Source organism: Corella eumyota, chromosome 3 (assembly GCF_963082875.1).
Source record: "Corella eumyota chromosome 3, kaCorEumy4.1, whole genome shotgun sequence".
Taxonomy (NCBI): Eukaryota; Metazoa; Chordata; class Ascidiacea; order Phlebobranchia; family Corellidae; genus Corella; species Corella eumyota.
Window position 1 is genome coordinate 6,307,500 of NC_137492.1, and position 19,141 is coordinate 6,326,640.

The 19,141-nt window shown below is 30.7% G+C and overlaps 3 protein-coding genes across 3 annotated transcripts; 2 read left to right on the forward strand and 1 right to left on the reverse strand.

Moving 5' to 3' along the window:
• Positions 1–7,087: 7,087 nt before the first annotated feature.
• LOC145744906 (uncharacterized) lies at positions 7,088–9,518 on the forward strand. The gene is made up of 4 exons (XM_082562873.1): positions 7,088–7,283; positions 7,460–7,662; positions 8,060–8,347; positions 8,478–9,518. Exons 1-4 carry the CDS (start codon positions 7,151–7,153, stop codon positions 9,270–9,272), a joined length of 1,419 nt encoding a protein of 472 aa, XP_082418999.1. The 5' UTR covers positions 7,088–7,150; the 3' UTR covers positions 9,273–9,518.
• A 4,028-nt stretch (positions 9,519–13,546) lies between these two features.
• LOC145744904 (uncharacterized) lies at positions 13,547–15,590 on the forward strand. Its single transcript, XM_082562871.1, has 2 exons — positions 13,547–14,675; positions 14,844–15,590. Exons 1-2 carry the CDS (start codon positions 13,605–13,607, stop codon positions 15,369–15,371), a joined length of 1,599 nt encoding a protein of 532 aa, XP_082418997.1. The 5' UTR covers positions 13,547–13,604; the 3' UTR covers positions 15,372–15,590.
• LOC145745884 (sushi, von Willebrand factor type A, EGF and pentraxin domain-containing protein 1-like) lies at positions 15,393–18,510 on the reverse strand. Its single transcript, XM_082564064.1, has 8 exons — positions 18,408–18,510; positions 18,142–18,248; positions 17,915–18,025; positions 17,409–17,632; positions 17,073–17,115; positions 16,347–16,458; positions 16,103–16,246; positions 15,393–15,418 (listed from the first exon to the last, which is right to left on the reverse strand). The coding sequence occupies exons 1-8, from the start codon at positions 18,508–18,510 to the stop codon at positions 15,393–15,395; spliced, it is 870 nt and encodes a 289-aa protein (XP_082420190.1).
• Positions 18,511–19,141: the final 631 nt, after the last annotated feature.

Genomic DNA, 19,141 nt, shown 5'->3' on the forward strand with positions numbered 1-19,141 from the left:
AAAATAAATTTGGTAAGTGAACTATTCCTTTTTATTTTAGATTAGAAATTTAAACGGTTAAAAATATTTGGATGTTTTTGATTTTCTTAAAATTAACAAATTCGTAAAAATTATGTATAGTTAGTTAGATATTATAGTCATACTAAAAAATTAAATTAATTTTGACACATTCTGCTCAAGTTAAAGAAAACATTTTTTAATTACCCTTTATTAAAGTGTATACAAAAATTAACTATTAAACAAATGTATACATTTTCTAGCCGATTATTTAAATTTGCTACATTTACACAATCGCATAAGGAATGCGTTTTAGATTATTATTTTGGTATTAAATCTATAATAATCTAATTTCAAGGTGAAATAATAAATTTTAATAATAAAATAAAATTTGAAAATAAGATTAAAACTACGTTACGTAAAAAACAGATGCATCTAGTCTTAATTTAAAATAAACAATAAACAATGATTTTGATCAAGTGTTAGTTATGTAACTAAATAACGTAACTTGTTGTAAATAACGTAAATTGTTTTAAGAATATAGTGTTTATGCAGTTATATGTAAGACACAACAGGTAAAAGTAGTTAAGAGCACTATAATATTCCACGGGTAAAATATAAGTAAGTAAATTTTAAATTGCTTATGTACGAAACGTCGTATTTAGCGTTCATTGTATTTAACACGCAAAAGTTGCAAAAATGCATAAGTGTTACAACTGTATCATTTTTGATTGGCTTTAAGTGATATAGCCCTAAATGGTGTAAAAATTGTAAATTGTATTCGCAAGCAAAAAATATGTTAGTAAAACTAGGCTTCAAATAAAACATTTCTAATATCTAGTTAAAAGAAATAATTATCATATAGAATTTTACCTGGCCGGAGTTGTCATGAGCCATCGGCACTGACCAGTTGGCTACAGTTGTTAAAAGTCGGGGATTCGCTATAACTTCTACGTCAGTAGGACAATTTAACGTTGGTGGTTCGACATCTTAAATCATTTTAAATTATTTTAAAACTAAATATTTAACAAAATTGATTAAAAATACATGTTATGAGTTTTAAGAGGTACTGCTAGTTAAGTCCTATATTAGAGAGTTTTGCAATTTTTTTAAGTGATGTATATAGCATGTTAGTATGGTTGACACTGAATAACAGAATAATGAACCTCTCAAATAAATTTAAAAAATACATATTTTTTGTGTGTCGTAGAAAGTGCTAAGTTAGCGTAGTGAATATCTACAAGCTAGTACTTTTTACGTCATCACAAACAGGGCTTTAATTTTTTTAATTATTTGATTGTTTAAGTTGTATAACTTAGAAAGTAAGTAAAATTATTTAAAGTTAAAACCATTTTTGTGTTCAGTGACACCAACTTTATAAATTTTTAAGTAAAAACAATGGCCAATATAGGACTTTAGACAAAAAAAAGTTTTGAGAGAATTTGGCAATCTGTTTTACTTGTGTTATAACATCATTAACCGTACAGTGATTACCTTTTTTCTTTTTAGTAAACTCCGTGTATAACATTTAACACAAAACGTGCATTTAGCAACAACATGTTTTTTATTCATTTTTGTTTATATAACCATTGGTTTAATATACGTTTTGCGACCTACTACGTAAATCGTCACATTACTATTAACACGTAGTGACGCATGTTGGTATGGAATTAGAAATAGTGTTAAATGACTGAGGCGTCTATTCCAAAAGGAGTCATAACTTACCGACGCATCGCGCATTAGAAGAGTCGACAGTCCACTTTCCGCCATCAAAACAGGTGCTCAAGCTGGCTACTGATAATCTAAACCCCGCGCTACATTGTAGTGTGCAAGTCTCGTTGTAAGATAACGTGCGACCGGTGGAATTTTCAGTTTTACAGTTGCTAGATATTTGAACGCGTGATGGCACTTTAGGGTAAGGACATCTGATTTCTAAAAATATACACGGCGTTTTAATTCGAGACGTACTGTTACCACACTATTTGCCCTACAGTCCGGCATTTACAAATAGCTAAAACATGTTACAATAGCCCATCCTTGCCAAATTAAAAATATAAATCCCATCACTTGAAGATTATAAGAAAAAAATACCTAAACTTAAAATTAATACCCTGACAGTTTGTTGTTTCTCCATTCCATTCTTGATTTGCATTACATTCTCGAATTTTTGACCCCATTAGGAAATATCCAGTATTACATTCAGTTTCACATACTGTCCTATATCTCCAATCGGCGGTTGTACAGTTCATTATTGCTTGTAGGGGAACGTTTAAAGGATCGCAATGCCGAACTAAAAACGTAATTTTTATAAATTATTTTAACTATGCAAAATACAAAATAAGACAAAATCAATAAAAATTTTTAAATGTCGTTTTTTCCAATATTTATTTCTAATGTTAGAAAAAATTATGTTACTTCGGCCATGTCTTGAGTTGCTTTAATCAGTTTTAGACATGATTGACTTTGTAAATTGCCTCATCATTTATTTTTTGTTAGTTTTTAGGTTTTTTACTCATAAAGTTACAACACAAAGTCAAAAATAGTCGAAATCAGGACCTCTTATGTAAAGCGCACTGCTAGTACCCCACAATTATTCAAGTTGTAAACAAAAAACTTACCCTGACATGAGTACCATTGAATTGGAAAACCCCGATCAGTCTCCCATAAACCTGAAAGGCCACATGTCATATTTTCAGAGCCCACTAAATCGTAACCTTTATCGCACGTGACTTGACATCTGGTTTGATATGAGTTATCACAACTAGCACCCAAAAATTTACCATTTGCAGGCTCTTGCAACTTTACACATCGCATAATTTCACAACTATTTTCAACCTTAAAAACAAAACATGTTTATTTATAAAATGTTTTAGTAAAGATTTATCTATATTTATTTAACATAACTTGTTTTTTTTTATGTAATAAAACGTGTATTTTAAAAGTTAATTGACTTGTGCGCTTTTGTGAGAAAAATTTTTTGAAAAGTTGTAACTGCATCGCTGTGACAAATTGAGCTTTCCTTATTTAGGATTAAAATGCGGAAGTTCACGAATGTCCTATTTAAAGAAAAACCACGAAAAGCAATACAACGACAATGTTTTTGTCAGTCGTATTTTTACCATTGTACGTTTGATTAACAATTGACGCAACAGCGTCATAAAAAGTAGTTGAATAATCTTAAATTGAAGAGTTTTGCAATTTTGTAGGTGATGTATATAGCACGTTGGTATGGTTAATACTAAATCACAAAATGCCTTTAGAATCTCTAAAAATGCCTGTGGTACTTGCAATTTAATTTTCAAAAAATATTTAAAAATAAACCATACCAAAAACCAGGTTACCATATTTTTTGTGTGGCGTAGAAAATACTGAGTAAGCTTGGTGAGTGTATACAAGCTAATACGTTCTACGTCATTACAAAGAAGGCTGTGACACCAATTTTATTAACTTTTAAGTAAAAATCAAATGCCAATATAAGACTTTAACATAGATTGTTACCAATTTTATAACATGTTTTTACACATAAAAATATTTTTTCAATATTGTGTCAACATAATTAACGGAAAAAACGACTATGCCTAACCTTCGAGTAACCGGTTTTACAACTACAATCACTCAGTTCGGTACTTCCACTAGGTGAGCTCATATTAGGATCAGGACATGGTGTACAAGTTTCTACCCCACCAGGAATCGGGTGTATTTTGTAAGTTGCTTTTGGGCATGCTAAAAAAACATGTCAAAGTAACAACTCGAAATTGTCAAAAAAATTTACAAGAAAACGCTTTACAAAATGTTGCAATATAGTTCAGTACTTTTTTTATGTAACAATTTACCGAAAGCGTGGTGTAGTGGTAGAAAACTTGCTACACCACAATAGGTCGTGGGTTCAATCCCCTCTCGTGGGTTCAATCCCCCTTAGCGCCCTTGAGTAAGGCGGTATAAACGGTAGAAACTCTTGCTGAGCCAGAACTTAATCAGCAGCAGAATTACCGGGCAATTATAATCTACAATATCCCAAACTGTCATAGGCAACCCGTGACTGGGTCAGGGTAACAGTTGTTACTCTATGTTTAGGTTGCGCATTCGACCTTTCCACATCGAGGATAAAGATATAAAAAAAATGAAGTAAAAAAAGACATTTTAAGAGAACTATGGATACTTAACTTCGACAATAAGAATTTTAAATCTTACGTTCACAGCCGCTCGGCTTAAGACCTATCCCATAATATCCAGCACCGCAAACACATTCGTACTTTCCAGTTGTAGTTCCGCATCTACAATCGCCAAGAGGATGACAGCAAGAGCCGTTCGAACAAAACTTGTGACAATGCATATCATTTTCGGCAATGAAATCTCCTCCCTCCGCGTCTACATTAAAAAAAAATCATTTTTAAAATTTTTCACGTGAATTTTTTATTATATATTACTTCAAGAATTTAATTTATTTATAAATTCAGCGAAAATTAAAAAACGTTTTTTGTTACTTAAATAAAGTTGGTGTCTAAAATAATTTATAATAGATTGTCAATACATGAAACAATTTTAAATGTCTTTCTTAAAGACAAAAAGAAATATCATGACTATATTGTCTATATATAAAATTTAAAATCGTTTAAATTAATATTATAACAAGCATTCCATAAAGACCAAAATTACTCTTTAGCAAGAACGGCTAAAAGTCTTAAATTTGGTGTGAAAAAACAGGTCAAAGCCGGGCATTTAAAACATCAATCATAATTCATAACTCCATCACGAGACTACCTTAAGGTTAAATATAATCCCAATAACACAAACAAGAGTATTGGAAATCTTTTGAAAGCGTGCGAAACTAAATTGCTCGCACGTAGCGCATTAATGCGACGCCAAATCAAACATTTATTACGTAACAGTGGCTACTCCTTGCCATTTGTTCCCACGCGGAAAGACAGTTAAAGTATTGGATACTTCCTATAGCGGCAATATTTAAAGCACTGCATTGCTATACAAATAAAACGATTAAACTGTATTAGTCCTAGATAAGGGGTTGTCGATCAACTTCGTGAAAAAGAAATTGTGAGTTTATAGGTGAATTCCCTGAAAATATTAACTTTATTTACAATTTTACAATCCAATATTTTGTATATATCTATAAATGTTTACACTTTTGATAATATTTTCTATTTCAACAAAACTGGGTGTTCGAATTTAAAAAAAAGCAACACAAAATGCATAAATTAATTTTTGCTAACCCTGGCACAATAAAAACGATGCCATGCAAGAATCTGTTATCAATCAAAGCGCGAATTTTTCTCTAACTTAAAATGCTTGGTAAGAGATTGTAAACAATCAACTCAGGCCCAAAAAGGCCTGTGCTAAATCAATCCACAGTAGCTATACATCAGACCGAGTTAGATAAGGTCATTTTTGAAGGCATGTTGATGAGATCGGATAAAGTCAAGTCGATAGAATGTTATCAAAAAGCAAAATGGCAAAAAACATGTTGATGCCAAATAGATTTGGAATGCATTTAAAACAAAAGTTTTTATAATTGTTATATCTAAAATTTAACGTACGTAACTGACGAAATTTAACATGACGAGCTGTAAAATTAACTTTTTATTAAATAGTGAAGTTCAGCACATTTTATGTAGGCATACCATTTTATCCACTAAAACAATGTTCACCGGCAGCGTAGTGTAGTGGTAAGAACACTTGCTACACCACACATGAGGTCGTGGGTTCAATCCCCACAGATATCATGCTGTAGCGCCATTTTAGGCGAAAATAAACGGTATGAACTCCTGCTGAGCCAGCACTTAATCAGCAGTATAATTTTCGGGCAATTATAATCTATATAATATCCCAAACTGCTACAGGCAACTCTGGGTCGGAGTAACTGATGTTACTCTATGTTTAAGTCGCGCATTCGACTTTCCCACATCGAGGATAAAGATATATACAAAAAAAATGTCACAAACACACCACACAGCACCTATTTAAGAAAATTGTTTCTCATTTTATTCACATTCGTCATATAACCGCAGACGTTTTTTACTCATTTGTGTTAATTGGGAAATATTCGTTGCTCAACGGCAATTGTATTCCAGACATTAAGACAGGGTATGCCTGAAAAATACACTTTGGAAAACGTTGAAATCAAAAAATGTGTTCGCGAGGTTAAGAATAAGAATTTTTGTGTTATGATATTTTTTTAAAAAATTTCAAAGAATTTGATTAAAAAATGTTTGCATTTAAAAAGCATACCTAATTTAAATTGCGCAATAAACAGTTCAACTTTCAGACTTCGTAAGTTCGCTTAAATCAAGCCATCATGACCTTTTATTATTCATCGCGACGACAATCATATTTTGCATGGAAGGATAAAAATAACTTAAATTGTTTTAAACCGATGCACTACGTGACCAAATCCAACCCGACCCAACTGGGAAAAAATACCTCGTCAAAAAACGGTCTTAAAGTTTTTTTTATAAAGTTTTAATTCTCTAATTTAAGACCAGACTGCAACTATAAAAGGTTTGGAATATTAACATATGCTTATGCATAGATTTAACAATAACGAAGGCCGTAGAAACTTAGATAAGTTCTTCAATAAGATATAGTATTCAAGAAACGAAATTAAATCAATGTTATATTTAACAATAAAAAAGCAATCGAATTTTATTATAAAAGCGTTTACAATTTTAAATATTAAAAAAAAACAGTCTTATGATAATCTAAAATAAAAAAAAAATAGTTTTGCCCTATCTTTAGGCTTAAGAAATAGTTAATCGATAAGGCTTTCTAGCCTAAGCATTTTAAATATTTTTTTATCTTTCGACAATTTTAAGCTTGGAAGATAAAAATGGTAAATTGATAAAATGGTAAAATTGAAGTAAATGAAATGTTAACAACATTTTGCGAGTATATGTATGTGTAATCAGTATTAAAGGTTAGGTTTTGTTAAAGGTTCTTGATTTTTAAATGTTATTATTTTATTTGTTTTTTTTTAGAATATTTTTAGAAATTGTTTAAAAAAAGTAAAAAAACTATAATGGATCAGGTCACACCAACAGTATCAAATTTGGGTTTTTACAGTGAAAAAGGCGCAAGAATAAGTCAAAAGGTTACCACTTCTCATAATGCAGTAGTGTCCAGCAACAAATATAGTGTAACGATGTATAGATTTGGACAAGCACCATGGCTGCCATGTGAAATTATTCATTTAGTTTGTATTTTGATTGGGATTTATTTGTTGTACGCTCTTCTTCATTATAGATCTGTAAGGAAGTTCAACCCAAACACATCAGGTAAATAAAAAAAACAGTTGTTTTTAAATTTACCTTAAATTTTTTTGAAGAAATAAAAATTATTCTATACTTTTATTATTCTATGGAAACAAAATTATTTTTAAGTATACCTAAAAGTAAAAGAAATTTAAGACTTTAAATAAGACATGGCAGAAAATTACTTTTTTTATTTGCAGCTCGGCGACGAAAAGGTGGATTATGGCTTGAAAACTTGTGCCTAATGGCATTACTATTAAGCCTGGTACGTTTTGCAAACAACCAAGTTCTTTTATTTACTGGTTGGGTGTCCGACGAAAGATGTTCAATTCTGCTCAATGTTAGCATCGTGTTATATTTTCTGCTCATGCAGCCGATATATTTGTTTCTATGGGTGCGCCAGGTAAGGTGGTTCGCAACAATAGTTCATTTTTAAACTAGTAAATTATAAAAAAATTTCCAACAAATGTAATTGTGTTTATTTTTTGTATATATCTTTATCCTCGATGTGGAAATGTCGACCTAAACATAGAGTAACATCAGTTACTCCTACCCATTTTCGAGTTGTCTACTTGTCTGTACCAGTTTGGGATATTATAGATCATAATTGCCCGATAATTTTGCTGCTGATTAAGTGCTGACTCAGCAAGAGTTTATACCGTTTATAGCGCCTTACTTAAGGGCGCTACAGCATGAGAGCAGTGGGGATTGAACCTACAACCTCATAGTGGTGTAGCAAGTGTTTTTACCACTACACCGCGCTGCCGGTCAGAAATACTAATTTTTTTTTATAAATTTAGAGAATTTTTTACTCAAACCGGGCGCTTAAGCATATCTACAGCAAACCCATCCGAATTTTAAGCTGGGCGACATTGATTTGTTTTGGTTGCATGACCATTACGTCGATAGTCTTTTTTGTGGTTGACAACGAAAACAGCGCCACCGGGCGGGTGTGTCGACACTCAGTGAAAGCAAATAACAACTCAACTGAACTCCTCAACGTAAACCACAACGAAAAGAACGGTTCTGTTCATTATCAAGGCTTAAAAGTAAACACAATGACTGGATTAATAGCAGGCTGCATTCAGGTTGATAACTTGTTTGTTTTATAAATACTTACAGTGTGGGAAAAAACAAGTAATGCAATTTTGGTGTTAAATTCTTTTATGCGTTTAATATAATCTGCAAATTAAAAAGCCACAACTTTTTTGCTTTCAGATTCTTTTCCTGGCCTTGTTTTTGTACCCAATCATGGACAACAAATTAAGAGCAATGAGAAATTTGCACCAAAAAAGTGGAACGGCTGGCCTGATTACTTTAATTCGGCGATCCTTTCTGTTGGCCGGCCTATGTATTATGACTGACGTTTTAATTGCACTGCTGGTAAAGCCGACTCATTACTATTTTCCTGATGCTATTTTTGCACACCTCGCTATGTATGATATAAACGTTATCATTAACTTGTTAAGTATTATAATGACTTTTCGAAGATGGCGAATTATGCTTTTTCCTTGGTATTATGTCGAGTCAATCAAACCTATTTGTCCAAGTATTTGCAAGAGTCGGCTACCTGGGGCTCACGACCGATATGACTTTAATAAGAAGCACAAAAGGAATAGCAGAGTTTCGCATATGGACAAATCAACTGTGGAAGACCATAACGGGACAATATTATTTCACACCAAAAAAGTGAACCCAAAAATACAAGATTCAGTAGTCGAGTGTCGATATTCTGCAATTCCTGACGTCATCGCTCCTTGTCTACGCGAGGAGTTAAAACTTAAAAACAGTCTCAGCGAGTTCACGTCGGAGTCAACAAAAAACGAAGAATACGCAAACCCAAAACAGTGTTCCGAGCCTGTGACTCAAGTCGGTCATATTTTTGCCTCGCGAACGAGATCGTCTTCTTTAACGTTATCCTTGCGGGAAATCAAGCCCGGTTTGCGGCGTTCGAAGTCACATGCTGCTACCCTATTTTTAACAAAGTCGCGCCACTGGCTAAAAAAACGTTAAATTTTTTATTCCCGATTTAAAACGTTATTAGACACATTTTTAAACCTGATGAGGTATAAAATATATAGAGAAGATGGCCTCGTGGTATTGTTTACGTTAATTCTCTGCCGAGCGTTGTTCTATGGTTGTTGATTAAATTAAGATTTTAAACTAAAAAATACATAACGAAAACAAAATTTTTTAGGTAATTTTTTATTTATTTGTTATTATTTTATTAAAAATAAAAACTTTTATTTCTTAGACGCAAACTCTCTTTTATGAATGTAATTTTGTAAATGATTTAATTAATTATGATCAACAAAAATATGAAATATCAATATTTTTGAACATCATATGTGACAAAATTAATTTGTTGCGTTAATATAATAAAAAAAAAATTATAAATTTGAATTTTGTGCACATACTTCTAAAAGTAAACTGGTGATATTACATAATTGGCAACCGCCTTAACAAAAATAATAACAAACCGGAACTAAACTGGCAATAGATCATATAAATTATCTAGATTCCTTTTTATAGCAAACACATTAGACCAAAATGCTATTAATAGAATGTTGTTTACCAATTTAAAAAAAAAATAAAAACTTTTTTGCAAAATTACAAAAACGATTTTAAAAACATTGCATTTAAAAGTGAACAAATATGTTTTAAAATCGGAGGTCATAATTAAAATAATAGTCCCAATAAAATATTAATGTTGTGTTTACCTTTACTATTTCTGGCTGCGTAAGGTTATAGAAAGTAACGTTAAAATTTGCTACTTTGCCTAAATATTGGTGGATAATTTAATAAATAAAATGATTACAGCCTACGGCATTACAAATATTTCGTATGCTTTAATACGCGTTTTGTTATGTTAAAAGTTTAGTCGGTTTAGATGATAGCAATGAATTTTTAATGTATACTGTGGTTCTAACTTTCGTTTAGACATAGCTGAGTTGTGTCTAAAAAGTCTTTAAAATTAAATCGATATACGGTATAGGTAGTATAATACTTTAAAGCAAATTAGACAGTTTATACTGAAAGCAAGAAAGAGGAAAATTAGGCAAGCAGGAAAATTTAGCAAAGCGAGAAACTGAAAAAAATAAAAAAAATAAAAACTAGAAAAACTCTACTATTGAGTTTAAAGGGTTAACAAAATGTTTTATAATTAAACCATCTTTTCATTTATTTAAAGATTTTTTTTATTTTTAATTTCGAGTAACCAAAGATTTTTCTATACGGCGATGCTATATCTCAATGCAGTATTCGATTAAATTTAGTCATTATAAATTAAAAACAAATAAACAAATAATGTAACAGTTAGTTATATCATATTGTACATGTGGCCAGTTAAAATAGTTAAATATTTTCGCTAGTCACTCGAATAAAAAACGACTTAGATATTTTTATGAATAAAAAACGACTTAGATATTTTTATTTAATTTTAGCTTAACGCATTGTCAATCTAAATGGCAAAACTATTTTGCGTGCATATTTAATACAATAAAATTAAAGGCATTTTTAAAAGGATTTTGATCTAATACTTTTGTATTTTAAACAAAGATAAAAAATGTTAATATTTATAAAATTATTAATTATTTATAAAAACAAAATTGCGCATTTTATAATCTAAACCTTAATTTTTTTGGTGATCTAACTTATTTTTTGTTTTTAAATAAAGTATATTATAGGTTTAGATTTGACTGTTTTGTTTTTTGTTTACATCAAATTGGTCGATTAATTATTTCAAATATTATCAGGATATAAATTTGTTATAGATAATTATTTAGCATAATGAACAAATACAGGAAAGTGACTATTATAAACAGCGGCAAACCTTACTTAATAAAAAAACCCGAAATTACAAACTTGTGTATATTAACAACTAAATTTAAACACTTAAAATTCAAATAATACGAAACCCAATACGAAAATAGACTAAATGAATTATATTTAAGCAAACCAAAAGGCGTGTATTGACTTCACATAATTTCGTTAGAACAGATATTGGAATTACGCCAAAACATGCCGTGATAAACTCCACATATAACTTAGAATAGATTTCAAATTCGCGCTGTGAGATTGTGGCCGGGTAATTTCACATTTTATTAATTTTAGTTAATTGTCTATTTAACTATGTAGTAAAAAACATGACATGGATTCTTAGTTAGTTACATAATATGAAGATATAGTAACGTTATGCTAGTCGAGCAGGAAAAAATAAATATTGATTACAAAAACAAAAAAACAGGTTTATTGTTTAAAATTGTAAAGGATAATGATTATAAATTGAGCCTTTAGCTGCTAATAAATGTAATATTTTAAGTTTTATTATCGCTTTTTATATACGTAAACCATTAAAGGTGAGGTGACATATGTGTATCCATATGCCGGTTAAAGGTATACTAAAATTGATACTCTGCAAAAGATAGCGTAACAAAATCTTTAAAAAAAGAATTTAATGGAATAAAATGCCTAATTCTGACGTTATCAGACCCACTAAAATTTATTTATTAGAAAGTAAATACCGCATGACAGATAAATCAGTTTTTTACGTTATAACGAAAAACGCAGACACTGTTTTACTAATAGAAAACTGATGAGTTAATGTGTAAAATTTTACTCGGAAAAACTTAAAATTGTAACCAGCAATGTTTAAAATACCATACTTAAACGACATTTATATTGTTAGCTTACACAATACTGCAGTATAAGGAAGTAAAAAATTGACAATAGCGTGATCTGTTTTGTCACAATTGTTAAAAAGTAATTACTTTGCGTTTAGAGCTTAATATTGACAATAAAAAGGAAGTTTCTTACTAAAATTAACCAATTATAAGTGCGTCAGTAACTTAAGTAAATGGGATGACGTAATACCATTATGCATTATAATTCGTCTTTAAATTACTTGTACTGTGTGCCTAGAAAAAAATAGATAGCAGTTTGTAGAAAACATATTTGGTAAAAACACTAGAATTGAGAAAATCGTTTAAACTGAAGCGTATACTGTTTATAACCTCAGTTTTCTTATTAATAACCTGTTTTTATTATTTAGGTTTTGCACAATAATAAGATAAGTGTCTAATCATAACCACTTAAAGCAAACATGTATAGAGAACAAAGCTTTTATCAATGACGCAAATTAACGCAAATGCGCTAAGAATGTTTACACCGTGCGGTTGTGATTAACATTAATAAACAACATCGGATTTTACTATTGTTAATGCATATAGCAGCGATGACGCACAACACGACTAATTCAATGTAAATATAACGTCTTGTAACTACCTTGTTGCATTAACATCAAAGGAAAAGTTATCCCCCATGTGGTTTAAAGGGGTCGTGTGCTAGTTGACATAATTTAACATGCGAAATTACATGGTTTAACTGGTTTGTGTTGAATTTGTCATACAGCTCAAAGATTTATCATATAGCTTAAAGATTTATCGTAAAATGCTTTAGAGAAAAGGGTCTGTATAAATTCTCAAGTGCAAAAACAACCACTTTGGTTAATTTTAGACCCGGTTTTGAGTGACTATAATTAGCATTAATAGTAACAGTTTATTTTTGTACCAGGTATCAAAAGTCCAATACTAGGCGAAAAATAATAAATTTAAAAAAGATCATCACTACAATAAGTAATATTCACAAAATACGAATTAAGATATGTTAATTTACCAAGTGTTAAATGAGATTAAGTAGGATAATTTAATTTAAAAACTTGGCCAGGTTTTGCTGTCATCAGATTTCTAACCGTTGCAACTAACACCTAGCCAAATTAGTTTGAACTACAGTATAAGATTTCATGAACTTTTAAATGGTTAGTTAAAAAGAATAGGTAAAAAAATTTAACCCAGTAAAAATGGCTTTTACAGCAAGCCTACTGGACCGAATAATTAGAATTCAGATGTAATGAAAATGGGTCATGTTAGATTTATAAACTAGTTTATCATGGTAGACTAAATACCTTCGTTATTTTTATAGTATACCCAATATTTTGTAAGTTAAACGTGGAGTTGTAATTATGCAATAACTGTATGTAATTCTATACATCCTGTTTAGCAATAGAAGTTCAGTCAGTGTTATTTAGGCGGTTTTACTTAAGCTTACCGACTTTAATTTTTCAAAGAAATTAGTAATAATGTTAGGCAGAGACTGGTACCTTATGATAAAAATATGTGATGACAAAATTTGTTTTGTGTTATGTGTGTAATTTTAAAATTAAATTACGAGGACCAAAATTAAGTTTTGTAAGTTTTAAGAATTATTTTTGACTTTAATTTTTAGTGCTTAGGGCTATGCTGGTTGTAGCTTGCATAAAAATAGGTTTTTCTGTATTGGAGTTATAAAATGAATTCCACAACCGACTTTCCGCCAACAAAAACTGCTGAACACGTGTCAGGAATAAATGTTAAATTGCAAATAAAGGATGCTAGGCTATTATGGGTTAGCTGTGAAGTCGTGTTGGTATTTTGCACCGTTATATCTGTTTATCAAATGCTATGCCTTGCTTTGCACGGGTACCGAGAACACAGAAAATATCATCACTACCCCAAAAGTTCAATCTTTCTTAGAAGCTCGATGACTAGTTTTCTTCCAGGTACCCAAGACGTTGTTAAAAAAACTTTAAAAGTAGATGATCATCCAGTCGATAATCGGTCGCCAAAAGAGAAGTCTTACCAGTTATGGATGATTGGGTTAGCCATCAGCGCAACCGGCATAAGCTTTACCAAATTTTTGGCTGACCAGTTAAAATTTACCTACGCTTGGAATGCGCGGTCAAACCTAGTCTGTGAAGTCCTCAATGACGTCACAGAGATAGGGTTGTACGGCAGCGTTGCTGTTTGCACATACGGATTTCTATGGCTTAAGCAATGGATATTTTATCATAATCCAGCAGTTAGTGAGATGCTTTATCGCGACGGTTTGATTAAGTTTAGTAAGTCTCTTCCCGTTGGTATAATGATCATATCATTAATCGTAGTAGTTACAAACATTGTGCCCTTGCGATATTGCTATGACGTGACAGTAGGGACAGACTACGTAGGTTGTATAGCAATTTACGACGTGAACAAACCTTCGGATGCTTGGCCGATTTTTTTGTACATATCAGTGACGTCGACGTTTCAAATTTCATTGCTGATTTTATTTTTATACCCGCTTCTGCGACGGCAAATCGACACTTGTAAAAACAAAAAAAATCATTCGTTTGTTCAAGCCTTTAATTCAGAAAACCCCCACAACGTACGAAAACACAGTTCCTTAACGTCAGAGAGATTATATTCCACGTCAACCTGCCTGTTTACACCCCCCAGTTCGGCAACTTTACCCACTTCGCCAGCGAAGATGGATTCGAAGTTTGATGCCCAGTTAACCGAAGTTTGTGCAACTAAAGAGTATCTTACCACTAACAATATTAAGGTCAGTTGTAATGATATTTTTTTGTTAATATTCAAGTGAAAGATGATTTGGAATTAAAAAAAAAATTATATTGCTGGTAATAAAATAATCTTTGATTCTTATCCATAATCTAAACCAGACGTAACATGTTGTCAAAAAATTTAATATTTTTTTATATTATTTTAAAAGGGTTCAGAACAAGTGGACACCAACAAAAATCAAATATCGAAGTTGAAAACTGACCAATCAAAATCAATTTCATCAACTCCACCTAACAGTCCTATGTACCAGAAAAATTCCCCCAAAACAACACCCCGTCTGATAAGAAAGAATATCAACCACCACAAACCCTCAATCGCATCGTTAAATAACATATTTCGCTCCGAAGGATTAAAAAAGAAAAAAGAAAAATCGAAAGCAATGAACTCTGTTAGTAGAGCGTCGGTATGGACCGCGTTATGTATAGGAACTGACGTCACAGTGGTGGGGATTTCCCTTTGGCTGGGTCCGGGGGCACCCCTCATATTAATAACAACAATGAATAATGTGAATATAATTGTGAACCAGTTTTGTGTCATAGCAACTTTTAGCAAGTGGAAAGATATTTTGTTTCCAATTTTTCGAAAGAAAAAGAACGATATTGGTCCCACAAGTCGTTTTAAAGGGCGGGAGTCTTGCACAAACAGTCGACGGGGTACCATAGTCTCGCATTTATAATGTAAAAAAACCTTAGAGCAATTATGTGTCAGAATCCTCAAAAAAAGCTTTAAAATTTAATTTTGTTAAACCTGTTTATTTTTCAGTGTTGATTGTGATTTATAATACTATACAACAATGTTGTATAATATATAAACAACACTTAATTTGTCAAAATAGTTTTTTTAAATTAAACAAGGTGTTACTGTTAATTTATTTCCGTTTAATAAATACACTGTTAATTGAAATAAACGCAGACTGGTGTTTTTGATTTTTTTATGTTTTTTAGTTTAAATCATTTTAGAGATGGATGGCTAGCATTACATTAAAATTTAACACAACTTATATATCAGATTGAAATTAATAAAAAACATGGGTGCAGTTGCTTATCATATTTGACTTTTGTTATCAAGTGATAAAAATCGATTTTCTATCCTTTTAAAACGAGCTTGCCTTTTTGCTAGCAATGTAAGCAAAACCCCAATATATTATTATATAGCAAGAATATGTTGCTCAAAAAAAGTTGTTTTAAAAATATGTAAAAAATACTAAACAAATATACACCCCAGACTAGAGAGTAGACAAATAGACACTTATAAAAGGGAAAATCACTAATAAACAAGTAAATAAATATTGCCCGTTGTCTCCATCTAGCGGCAGTGTATTTAATAGAAAAATAAGTTTTTTTGCATGCATTTAGATCTTTAAATAATATTTATTCATTAAGTTGCGATATTTGCTTAATTACTTACCGGCGTGTAAAGCTCGTCTAGCTACCGCCTCGAACTCGGCAAAACTTTCTAGTATGTAAACATGATCTTCTTTCTTAACCGAAGCCATATCTCTTAATTCTTCAACGTTTCCAGAGTGGACTCCAAATGTAAAAATTTCAACGCCTGTTTAAATGCAACAATCAGTTATTAGTCTAATGTTTTTTACGCATAACCATTTATTACTAACTCAAAATATATACATCTAAGTCTGTTATTTATTTACCTTCTCTTTTCAAGCGTTGAGCTACATCTCTAGGGTCGCCTCCATTAGATTTGCCATCTGTTATAAGTAATACAACTCTCTTTGAGTTTGGTCGAGCATTTTGTACAATATTCTACCAAAACATAAGTGCAATTTAAGTTTTTTATGCCTAGTAAAATGCAAAAAAAAACAGTCTGAATGTTGCCCAAAAAATGCAATTTAAATTTTTATTGTTTAGTTATTAAAATTTATATAGTAATCCAAAATTATAGACTGAACTGATCCCTTAGTTTAGCTGGTTTACTAATCTAACATCACCTTAACAAACATTAATTTGATCCAAAAACTTTTTTGGTGTTTTAATCTGTTATATACGTTGTTTTTAAAAACAAGCTTTGTGGCAATTTTTTAAGCAATTGTGTTGCTTGCTTTAGGCAAGTGTACAGCTTCGAGCTCTGCATTCGTCATTTTAGGCGCTAACTATTTTTAAGCCGACGCGCTTTTTACACAAAAAGATTTTTTTTTTGGTGAGGCACAATCGCAGCGAAAAATTAGCTTTATAATAGTTTCAATTTATAAAATCCTGCGTTTACGTTAAACTTAAATTTGTTTATGCCCAGTGACTAAGAAATACAATCAAAACTAAAAGCATATTTTACTAGACAGTTAGATGGAAATTTGTTTACATGGTAACTGTATATAACTGTATTTTTAATCATTCAAAATAAAAAAAGATAAACTGTTTACCTTTGCCATTAGTAGCCCTCCGTACGTATAAGTTGAACCACTCCTTAAAAACATAAAAAGGTGTTTAAAAAATGTTTTATACAAATATACTTCCACCATTTTTTTTTAAATACTATTTTTTTAAATTTATTACAAAATAACATTAAATAACAATTTATTAGAGAAGGATAGTAAAAATCATTTTTATTTATTTACCCAAAAATGGTTTGACCGAAAAAAACATTTTTCCAAAAAACAAAATTTTAAAAATCCACTTTTTTATCTATTCGGAAAAAGGGTTTTTGGTAATAACAGTAATCCGAGTAACATTGAAAATTTAAACACAAGTCAACTCACGCATAAGTTATAGCAGGAAGAGAAGTACCAAGCAGAGAACATTTATGATCGTGAATGTTGTCGGCCGAGACTTGATCCACCCACATTTTTTCACTGTTAGCAAAAGTGATCACAGCCACTCTAGTCGTGTCCATTGAAACGGGAATACCGCTTACAAATCTCGAAACAAAACGAATCTGAAAAATATTACTTACAGGTAAGAAGGTTGTATTGGAAAAACAAAACTAATAAAAAACACATTTAAAAAAAATTAGTAAATTTTAACAAATAATAAGTTGATTATAGTGATAAAAAAATTATCATGATAAATTAAATCTAAACTTATTACATTTTGTAATTGACGAGGACGCAAGTTTTTAAATTTTTTGTTTTTTTTTGTTCGACAAGCAATTTATATTAAACCCAAGACCTTATATAATAAAGCTAAGTGCCTAAACCACGACACCATCATGCTGGTACGACCCTTAAACTCCATTTAGTAAAAAAGTGTTAACCTACAGACTTACCTCGTCCTTAAAGTTATGAAGTTCTACGCTTTTCGAAGCATCAATAACAAATATTAAATCCAATTGGGTATGATTTCTTAAACGTAACACATTGCGTTTAAATATTTGAACCTAAAAGTAATATGATTCAAAGTTTACACCGCTACGAAAAGAATCCCTATGTACATGTACTAAAATATGATTAAAAGTATATTCAAAATGTTTGATCACTTTTTTTGAAATTTTACCATTTCGTCAACTTTTACAGAATCCACGTGTGGCGTTGGTTTAGAAGTTGGTCTGAAACCTCGTGACCTGCCAACTACAGTACCGAACTTTTTGTGTTTGTGTCCAGCTACAGATTTTATGATAAATAATTAAAAATATTTTTATTTAATTACACAAAAAATATAAAAAAGTTTAAATTGTATTTTTCGGTTAACTAAAAATTTTACATTTAATTAAATATTCCTTTTAAACAATAATAATTTGTTGTTACAGTAAATCATCTTACCATGAGGATCTCTAGCAGTTGCTTCTGATTCGTTTGCCAAACAAACAACATAGACCAAAAGCAAAGAAATGCTTATAGCAAAGCTGTTTCTAACAGCAAACATTTTAAAAAACTTTTTAGATTCTAGTCTAATCAGTTCGGAAATTGTTTTAGTTTTTAAATAATTTCATTCACTCGCCCATATTCTCGATAAAAAATTTAAAAGTAAGTTTCGGTAATCTTAAACTCGCAAATTTATATCCAAATTATGTTTTCGCCAATTTTGCACAATTTTTTTTCTTCGATCCCCTTAATAGTATCACTCGTCAAGGCCTGGGTGCGAAAGCAGATGAATAATCGACTTAATTGTAAATAAATGGACAGATGAGTTGCAGGGCTGTAAACCGTTGATTATATTAGTGGTCAGAAATTTACACAAACGCTGATAATAAATGTTGGTTTAGCAGTTTGTTTATAAACCTTGTTAAACTTTTGATCCACTTTCTTACATAAAAAATAAACAGCATTTTATGCTTGCTTTTTCACTTGCAAAAATTTGCAAAGTTGTAAATTTGTTTTTCAAAAATTTTATTTTAATTTAAAAAAAATCACAAAATAGTTATTTTATTTTTTTAAACAAAAAAAACAACAATAATAAAATACCCTTCTTATAAAAACTTTTATCAGTTGTATTAAAGTTAAGATATTTAGTTTACATAAAGCAACGTAAATCTTTATTAATATTAAACAAAATA

What these genes read in the sequence shown, in the direction of transcription:
- LOC145744906 (XM_082562873.1), top strand. Translation starts at nt 7,151, where the DNA reads ATGTATAGATTTGGACAAGCACCATGGCTGCCATGTGAAATTATTCAT. An exon ending in GTTCAACCCAAACACATCAG is followed by an intron (nt 7,284 to 7,459) that starts GTAAATAAAAAA and finishes TTTTATTTGCAG; the next exon opens with CTCGGCGACGAAAAGGTGGA. An exon ending in TGTTTCTATGGGTGCGCCAG is followed by an intron (nt 7,663 to 8,059) that starts GTAAGGTGGTTC and finishes TTATAAATTTAG; the next exon opens with AGAATTTTTTACTCAAACCG.
- LOC145744904 (XM_082562871.1), top strand. Translation starts at nt 13,605, where the DNA reads ATGAATTCCACAACCGACTTTCCGCCAACAAAAACTGCTGAACACGTG. An exon ending in TTACCACTAACAATATTAAG is followed by an intron (nt 14,676 to 14,843) that starts GTCAGTTGTAAT and finishes TTATTTTAAAAG; the next exon opens with GGTTCAGAACAAGTGGACAC.
- LOC145745884 (XM_082564064.1), bottom strand. Translation starts at nt 18,510, where the DNA reads ATGTTTGCTGTTAGAAACAGCTTTGCTATAAGCATTTCTTTGCTTTTG. An exon ending in CTGTAAAAGTTGACGAAATG is followed by an intron (nt 18,026 to 18,141) that starts GTAAAATTTCAA and finishes TATTACTTTTAG; the next exon opens with GTTCAAATATTTAAACGCAA. An exon ending in TAGACGAGCTTTACACGCCG is followed by an intron (nt 15,419 to 16,102) that starts GTAAGTAATTAA and finishes TAAATTTTAAAG; the next exon opens with CTTTTTTTGAGGATTCTGAC.